General features: G+C 31.2%; 1 protein-coding gene across 1 annotated transcript; it reads left to right on the top strand.

The window, feature by feature from the left end:
• The first annotated feature begins 8,196 nt into the window (after nt 1–8,196).
• Nucleotides 8,197–9,625, top strand: LOC132190401 (transcription repressor MYB5-like). The gene is made up of 3 exons (XM_059605377.1): nt 8,197–8,329; nt 8,578–8,707; nt 8,907–9,625. The coding sequence occupies exons 1-3, from the start codon at nt 8,197–8,199 to the stop codon at nt 9,505–9,507; spliced, it is 864 nt and encodes a 287-aa protein (XP_059461360.1). The 3' UTR covers nt 9,508–9,625.
• Nucleotides 9,626–9,928: the final 303 nt, after the last annotated feature.

The raw sequence follows: 9,928 nt of genomic DNA, 5'->3' as shown, positions 1-9,928 counted from the left end.
CAACTTTTTTTTTTTTTTTAAAAAAAGGGGTAATTCGGCCTAGGGGTGTCAATGCGGGCGGTTTAACCGCTAACCGCTATAACCGCATAGCGGTTAGAGGTTAGCGGTTATTGGGTTTACTAACCGTAACCGCTAACCACCTTTTTATATAATATATTTTATAATTATAATTATAAAAATATTTATACATATAACATAATCACTTAATCATTAAATCACAATTTTTTTATAAAATAATTAAATCACAATTTGAGTATTAATATATTATCACTATAATTTATATGATTATATCACATGATCAATTGATCATTAAATCATTTGATTATATAATAACAAATTATACATATATAATATGACATAACTCATAAGTATACCAATTCATACTAATACAACAATTAAATATCTAGAGACTTATTTCCAATGTATGTTATAAACTTATAAGTCTATATATGTTATAAGTCTATATAAGTTTACATATGCATATGAATAATATAAATGTATAATATCAATATTTAATCATATGATTCAATGACAATTCAAATACTTTATTCAAGACTTCAAGTGAATCATATTATTAATGTACAATGATGATATGATTCGTATAATATCAAATTAAGTAATTGACATTGGATTAAATAATGACCAATGTGTTACTTATAAACACAATTTAAGTATTAATGTATTATCATTATATGTTGTGACAGTTGTCTGAATTCTGAACTTTTTTTTATATGTTGTGTTGAATTTTTTTTTTTTTTTATATGTTGTTGTTGTTGTTGTTGTTTTTTTTTTTTTTTTTTTTTTTTAAAAGTTAACGAGTTATGATTTAATATTTAGGAAATTTTTTTTTAAAAGTATAGAAATAGAAATGTAAATTTTAGGTCAAATATTTTTAATTTTTCAATATGATACTTAATTGGACTTCAAAGAGACATTAAAAAAAAAAAAAAAAAAAAAAAAAAAAAAGAGTAAAAAAAAGCCCAAAAAGGCCCGAAAAGCCCTAAAGAAAGCCAAAAAAGGTTCAAAAAGCTTAATTTTGAAAAAACGGTTAGCAGACAGTTATCTATTTCACTAACTGCTAACCATGCGGTTAGCGGTTGCGGTTAGTGAAATCTACTAACCGCTAAGGTGGTTACGTCACTAACCGCTAAGGCGGTTACGGTTAGCGGTTATTACCAATAATTGTTAATCCAAAACGCCTTGACACCCCTAGTTTGGCCACCGATTACTCTTCAATATGAACCTTCACCCAAAATATTGATCAATATCACAACAAATCACCCAACTCTACACAAAAGCATTACAATTAGCCAAAACCCAAAAGCATTGAAACTCCAATTTCCTTAACAAATTTAACTTACTCGGCCATCACAATGGTAACAACCAGAAATCAAATCGGGCATCGGCCACCCTCCAAAAGCAAAAAAGGGGTGGCTGAACCACTGTCACCTCATTGTTTATAATTTATTTATTTTAAATAATTATAAAGGTTAAATATGATTTTTCAATTTAACGCGAGGGTATTTTCGGACATTTTGGTCAAATCAGTCACATGCAAGGTGCATGGCCACTTTTCCATCCATTATAAAGTCAAACATTGACGGAATGACGTTTTTAATATAAAATCATAATTAATTTGATAGATCCAAATGTTATAATAATGACTTCATGATGAGATTAAATTGAAAAAAAATGTTAATTCAGAGGGATTAAATATATTTACCCAAAAAAAAGAGTTACTTCTCGTTAAGGACTGAGGGTCATCATGGAGACTCTTTTGTTTAAGCTTAGAAGAAAAAAAAAAAAAAAAAAAAAAAAAAAATCTCGATTTTGGGAAGGAACGGTCATCGGGTCAAACTACTAGAGACCAAAAAACCGAAAAAAAAAAAGTTTGTTGAAGCTTTCAAGTATTGGTATCGGTGGAATATGAATTTGAATATTTGGTAAGGACAGTTTTTCTCCGGGGTTGAAGGTATGAAAATGACATTTGTTCTTTTCTTAATAACATGTGAGATGCACATGAATTTTTAATATTATTTATTTCAATTTTGTCCCTATTAGTAAAAAAATACGTCTATCTCACACGTTCAAATAACACATGTCATTTTTATAGATTGAGTTGAAAAAAGTTATTCCAACCCAGTTTGAAGAAAAACTATGTCCATTTGGTAATACTGCATGTTATTCTACTTTTGGTAAAGACTTTAGTTAGCCAACAACAGTTTGAAGGCAGAGATATTCAAAACCATTCAAGTTTGGTCTCTTTCGTTTGCCTTTTTAATTAGAAAAAAAAAAAAAAGTTTTGGTTTCCAAAAATTTTCATTGGGGGCAATGGAATTGTTAGGGGAGGAGAATGATGTAATCATAACTTCAGGATTTATTAAATGTTATAAGGTTAGTAATAGTTGAATAAAGGCCCTCTCAGTTTGAGAAGAAAAATATCGATTTTATTTTAAGGAAAAACTTTACAAAACTCTTATGAACTTATACGCATTTTGAAAGTACCTTTTGAAGTTCAAAACCTCTCAATTAAGGGTATGAAACTTTCAATTTCTTTCAATTATCCAATTCTATTAGAATTTTTCGTTAAATATTGGCAAAATTCCCATTTTATTTTATTTTATTTTTTTATAAAAATCTGTAAAGATTCAAACATTTATTTTTATATATATATATAAAAAAATCTTTGCAATTTTTTTAATTAAAAAAACATGGGTATCGGCATTTTGACAAAAAATAACAAAAAATCCCAACATAATAAGGTAATTGAAAAAAATTGAATGTTCGATATCCTTAATTGAAAGTTTTTAAACTTTGAGAAGCAGTGTCAAAACGAGTGAAAATTTATAGGAGTTTTTTAAAGGTTTTGCTGATTTAAATAAAATAAGTAGGAGTCTAGTACTAGTAAGTATCCTGATAACACAATACAATATGATCAAAATGACATGTGTCATTTGAACATGTGAGATGCACATGTGTTTTTCCTCTGAAAATTCATGTGTCGGCTCCCTTGAAGCAATCATGTATCGTTTTCTCTGTTTTATGACCAAAATAACACAATACAATATGATTAGCTAAGAAGAAGAAAGAAGAATACCCCCCAAGGGTTGAGGTTGGGTCTGGCATCTCCCTTAATTCTTAAGAATAAAAATTTTTTAAGGTAAGAAAAATAAAATAAAATTTATAAGGTAATTTTTTTTTTAAGAAAGAATTTTATTTATTTATTTTTTATCCCTTGCTCCTGTCTATAATAATGGCTCTGTACCTGCTGAGGGGACCATGCATGTATCTGCATGCAAACACATGCAAATAACTCTAGCAACATGATTATATTTATAAAAATTAGAGAATAACTTCAATCAGGTCGAGATATAAATTGGGTGTTTTACACTCTCCAACAGGAAACATACACCTTAATTTGAAATACCAAAAAAATAATATAGCCATTCACACTAAATAATTTTTCTTCTCTTAACAAAATACCCATTGATAAAGTCACTGGAGCCATCGTCTTAGCTTGTTTTGAAGACTCCAGTGTCGAAGACTTGAAAATAGGTGAGGGGTTTGATGGTGGACAGTGATCAACGTTAGGTTAAAATGAATAGAAAAAAATCTATGAGAATGATTTTAAATTAAAAATATAATGATTTCATCTATATTTTATTTTACATCACATCCCTGACGAAAGAGACTCTCTAAAATTTAACGTGCATGCACCATAAAATGAATCATGTTCATCTAGGATGCTGGACCCATCAATTTGGTTTGTATTTCTTGTGACAAAGAAACATAGAATGGAGAGTGGACTCCTAAGTGTCATCTAACAGCTTCCTTCTAATGCCCCATGTGCTTACCAAACAGCCATATATAACACAATTTTTTGGTTGAAAATGTTACTGTAGGGTTTAAGGATTTCATGTGAAAAAGAGGGTCGTGATACGAAGAACGCCGGCATGCATGACTGTTCATATACACGAGTCTTTTTTTTTTTTTTTTTTAATAATTATAATAATAAAATATTATATTTTATTATTTTAAAATATCAAATCACCCTAGCCTAGCGTACATCACGCCTGGTAAACATCACCCGAAAAAGAGTAGCTCACATTCAAGATTGTACTATGTTTGAAGATTTTGACCTCTCTCTATTGATTCTGACATCTCTCTCAATTAATTAGGCGGTCCTGTTTTGTGCAACTGCTTAGTTATTTTAAAGGCATAGAGATCACGATGGATAGAAAGTCAAGATGTCTTTGCTAGCTTTTCTTTAATATATGTCAGTGAGTAATATCATGACAATATTCTAAGCTAATTTAGAGGGCCATGTCAATTCATATTCAACGAGGTGGTTAAATTCAAATGCAATGATAATGCCATAGCGAGAGTCCTACGGAAAAATAGCTCGGCGCTGAAATCAAAACTAAGAATTTAATATTAGGATAAAATACTGAATATGTATTCTTTTATTAAACAGTGTAATACGTACATTGGTGAATGAAATTATATTGTAACCATTTTTTTTTTTTTTTTTAAAACAACCTTATAACACAATTCTAGTCTACATTCTTAAAAAAACACACACACATATATATATATGTTATACAATTTTTATTTTTTAAGCATGCTTGAAGATTTTTAATAAAAAATGTGATGTCTAGCTCTCTTAACACGCACATTATTAAAATATTAATTAAATGATTAAATTTATATTTTCTTATTAGCTTTTTGGACAAATGGTGATTTAAAATAATGTCAAAGTTATAGTACATGAGTTCGAAGCTTGACTCTATCAAATTACTCAATTTCAATTAAATATTTTAGGTGTTAAGTCTCACCTAAAGAAGTTTGAATCTACACGTGAGAATGAGTGTAAAAGTATTAATTAAATGATTAACATATATATATATATATATATATATATATATATATATAGTACCATTTACCTTCGGAGTCCCCTTGGTCCTTTGGTTGAGAGAGAGAGAGAGAGAGAGATTGGTTGGATAAAGAAATGCGTAGAGAAGTTATAATATAAAGTACCACTTTAGGTCAATTTGATTTTAGAATAAGCAATTAGTGAAAGTGGGGACCGCTGCTTGCCGTGGTCCCCTCCAAAATGAAAGCATTACTATACGTACTCTATAAAAATATAATCTAAGACTCCAAACAACATTTAGGAAGGGGTTGAATATGTGTATGTCAATACAAGACAGAATTTAAAAATTAAGCATTCACCAAATATAATGAAATCAGTAAATCAATCAATACAAGTAATTTGATGATAAAGTGTAAACTTCTTTTAAGAAATCTTCAAAAGTAAAATCACTGTAGGATAACCAAACCCAAAAAATAATACGTTATAAAAGATGAGAAATTACAATAAGTTCACACACAAAACCCTTGAAGTTGATGCTCTCTTGTACTATGCAAAGAACCGCTTGCCCGCTTTTGCATTAGTTTTTCCATAACCTCTCTCGACAATTCTTCTACTTGATCTTTTTTACTGGAATTCTAATAGTTTGAAGGTATTTTATGTAGAAAAGATTGTGTTCTAACTCAACAAAACTCTAAGAGAGGAAAGACATGAATGCTCTAGACTCAATGAAACCTCTCTTAGCACACGAGTACTCCATGGTTTGAAGTCCTTACAAAAATTGTGCATGAAGAGACTAGAGAGCCTCCAATAGGCTTGGAAAACTTGGCATCCAAGAAACAATCGGAATCCTTTTTTTTTTTTTTTTTTTTTTTTGACTGCTTTGTAAGCAAAATATTTGAAGAAAAAAATAAATAAAAAATATCCTTGAAACTTAGAGAAAAAACAAAATACTCGAAGACAAAGAAAAAACACTTAAATGTAGATGTAGTCAAAACAAAAAAAAAGTTGTTATTACAAAAATAATCCTCAAAACTTAATATAATTATGCATAATTCTTTCCATACTTATGATAATCTTCGACTCTATGCGCTATCAAAATATTTTAGCGGCATTATAACTCAATTGATGGTCCATATCCCTTCATGATTGGGGCTATGGACCATTTCCTGCCCCCACCATTGCAATTTGCAGGGTTGGTTGATGTGCAAGTTGGTCAGCACATGAATTACCTTTTATGTCTCTTGTATAGTTGTATCAGAGAATAATTACCAGTATATATATATATACACATGATCTTTGTAATTCATCGATCGACCTAAAAAGTTGATAAAACTAACAAAATGGATGTCGTTTGATTCTGGAGGGTAACAAACTTTCAACTTTCTTGTGTTCGATCGTCTAATGTTAGTTAGTTTGGGAGGCCTCGTACGAAAGCAAAGGTACTAGAAATATTTTTCTGTCTTCTTTTTGGAGGCTAACAAACTTTCAAGTTTAAGGAAAAAAGTTGGTTGAAATTAATAAGAAACACCCAACTGAAAAGGAACGACAGGTGGTGGGTGCACGTACGTGGGACCTCATCATCAGTGTCTCTTGCAGAGATATTGATCATCACCTTCTGAATTGAGGGTCAGGATCTGTTTATACGCCAATCACGTGAGCCCTTCAACATATATATATATATAAATCATTATTCAAAGGGGGTTGGATGCCACTGCATGCCATGAAAAGCAACGCTATAGGCCTTCTGTATTAATTTATATTAATTTCGAAGTTTTCGAAGGTGTAAATTAATTCTATTAATTATGATGATAATATAAAATAAGCAGAAGATATTGATCATATTTTATTTCAGAGACACATGTGACGGTCCAGTCTTTTGATCTTTTTGTTTTTTCAATTAATTTATTAATTAGGATCCGAGCATGCTTCTTCATGTATCTTAAATATTGCTCACATGGTTTTTCAAAAAAAAAAAAAAAAAAAAAAATTGCTCACATGGGCGACGTTAGATGTCAGTCCCTTTTAAAATATGGCAGGGGATTGAAAATAGGTTAAAGTATGAAAGAGAAACACATTAAGATTAAATTAATGAATAATATATTTTGTCATTTAACTCAAACACCTATCAAAATTGAATTCGGCATTCTTTTAGATCTTGAAAATAATCTGTCACTGAATAATTTTACTAAATTTCACAGCGAGTTCTTTTTTGATGTACAATATCAAAGAATCAGTCATAAACTCATATTTAATTTTATTGCGATATATGCCTAATTTTGATAATATTTATGACTGAAAATGGTCTCGTTATGTAGTTGTAGTAGAAACAGGAAGATCACTAAGCCTACGTTACTACCATTTTTGTGTTAAAAACTTTTTTATGTTGCTCCTAAAGGCTACTAATTGCTCATACATAATTTTTTTTAATGTCAAATTTGAGTTGTTGCTCGCGATAAATTTGTACTATATATTTAAGGTTTATATATGTATAAAATAATTTTTATTATAATAGGTTAGGAGCCTAGCCTATTTTTTGTTTTTGTTTTGTCCAAATATATGAAATAATTAGCTATTTATATAATATACTTATAAAAAAAAAAATCATAAGTGTAAGGAGTCTTTGCATGCATATGGGATACATGGAGAGATTATTATATAAAACAATGCATTCACGAAAAAAATAAGAAAATATTAAATATAACACGATCAAGTTTGGAACTCTTTAATTACCGATTAAAGAATTTTGTTTGCGCAAGTGATGGTGTGCAACTATATATATATATATATTCTTCTTCAACGCATGCAGCCAATTAATCATTTGAGCCCGCACGTGAATGTGAGTGTTAAACTAATGATTAAATGATTAAATTAATTTTTTTTTATCAATTTAAACTTTTAGAATAACTAATAATTTATATATATATATATATATATATATAAATGATGATATTTTAATGATAGGATGCATGGTGTTCATGAACTGTACGTGGTGCTAGTGGAGCACGTTCTGAGAATCTGAGTTCTCAGCTAGTCTAAAAATTACAACTTACGCATGGAACACGTGGGCATGAAACATTCATTTTCTAGTGACTTGTCTGTGTCCGTTGGTCTTTAGCGACACAACATTAATTATCAGTGGCCTCAGATCGATTCAAATTAAGATGTAATAATAATAAAGTACATGAAAATTAATTTGAGGACATGTCCTTCTATAAAGCTCACCCTCTTTCCCAAACCTTGGGTAGTACAAACAGCAACTTGCATATTCCCCCTAGGAAAAACAGAGAGAGAGAGCTAGAGAGAGAGAAAAATACACTCGGAAAATGGGCAGAAGTCCTCGGTGTACAAAGGATGGATTAAACAAAGGAGCATGGACTGCTCTTGAAGATGAAATGCTCATGGATTATGTCAAGAGCCATGGTGAAGGAAAATGGAGTAATCTTGCCAAAGAAACAGGTGAGAGCTAGAGACCCTATACACTTTCTCATTTTCCAAACACCTTTATTTCAACCCTTTTCTTTTTTCTTTTTTCATTGGGAAGATATTACCAGGTTGACTGATCATAACTGAAGAAAAGAATTAATGTGGTGTTTTTATTTTTTTATTAATGAATTTGTATGAACAACAAAGGAAGAATGCTGGTAACTAGATCTCAAATTCAAAGAATTAATTATGTGGGTTGATTTGAGTGTGTTCTGGTGCAGGGCTGAAGAGATGTGGCAAGAGCTGCAGGCTTCGATGGATGAATTACCTGAGACCTGATATAAAGAGGGGGAACATTTCAGAAGACGAAGAAGAGTTAATCATCAGGCTACACAAGCTCTTGGGCAACAGGTACTTATAATTATTATCCCTTTTATTATAGTACTTTTTAAGTACAACATCATCATTAAATAGTTAATTAATGTCGGTGACACACGTTAGACTATAATTTCAGTCATTAAACTGCGGTCCTAATGTTAAAGCAAATATAATGAATTCGAACATTTTCTTTATCATTCGTCTCTTATTGCAATTAAATATTTACTTGTAGATGGTCTCTGATAGCGGGTAGACTCCCAGGAAGAACGGACAATGAAATTAAGAACTATTGGAACTCCTATTTAGCCAAGAAGTCAAAGGATCAGTCCCCATTAGCCAAGCCTGCAACTGAAAAGAAGCCAATTATTGGACTCCTTCACAGCAATGATCAGCACAACGACAAGGTGGCAGTGGAACCATCCACAAACACCAACATGAACTTGGTTAAGATCATCAACAAGTCGTCGCCGTCAGAATCGAGTGCTGGGTCACCGCAATCGACAGCCGGGGAAGAAGAGAAGACGGCGGACTTCTTGTTGGACCTGAGCGCAGAGGATTTATGCAGAATGCTTGACTCAGATTTTGCAGCAAAGCTCAATGATGTGGAGCTAAACGACGTGAATAATCATCCTGCAATGAATGCCGGCGATGGTGGTGGTGGTGATCACAACCCTGTTCTACCACCGGAGGGACTGGAAAACAATTATAACTCCGGGACCGGCAGTGAATTATGTGGTCAGGCAAACAACATGGTGTCGGATTTCAGATCATTGTTTCTAGAATCAGATGACGGTTGGTTAGGAAATGATATAGATATTCTATTCTCAGACTGATTACGAAGAAGTTGGTTACACCTAAATTTGAGGTGGTTTCAAACAATATTTGTCAACCTTGAAATATGCCAGCAGCTAGCTTAGAAGAGTAGTGGCCCTACATTTTAATTAGTCCATATTTTGGATTCATGCATGCCTATATGTTTTCTTTCAACTTGTCATTGCTAAATTCCAATGTATCAATGAAAATATTTATGAGTTCTATCGTACGTTTTGGCCTTGTTTGGAAGCAAACTCTAATGGATTTTTTTTTTTTTATTCTTTTTGCAAATTTAAGATTTAGAATCTTATGTGTGACAACTTAAAGTTTTATTTATTTTCCAAGACATTATTCATGACTCGGTTCAAATTATCCAAACGTCCCTTTACATTATTAGACTTAATGGAAGCAATGGTCGGGTCTTTGTATAATTGTATCAAT

Source organism: Corylus avellana, chromosome ca8 (genome assembly GCF_901000735.1).
Source record: "Corylus avellana chromosome ca8, CavTom2PMs-1.0".
NCBI lineage: Eukaryota > Viridiplantae > Streptophyta > Magnoliopsida > Fagales > Betulaceae > Corylus > Corylus avellana.
The sequence above is the reverse complement of the archived record's forward strand: the minus strand, read 5'-3'. Positions and strand labels throughout refer to the sequence as shown.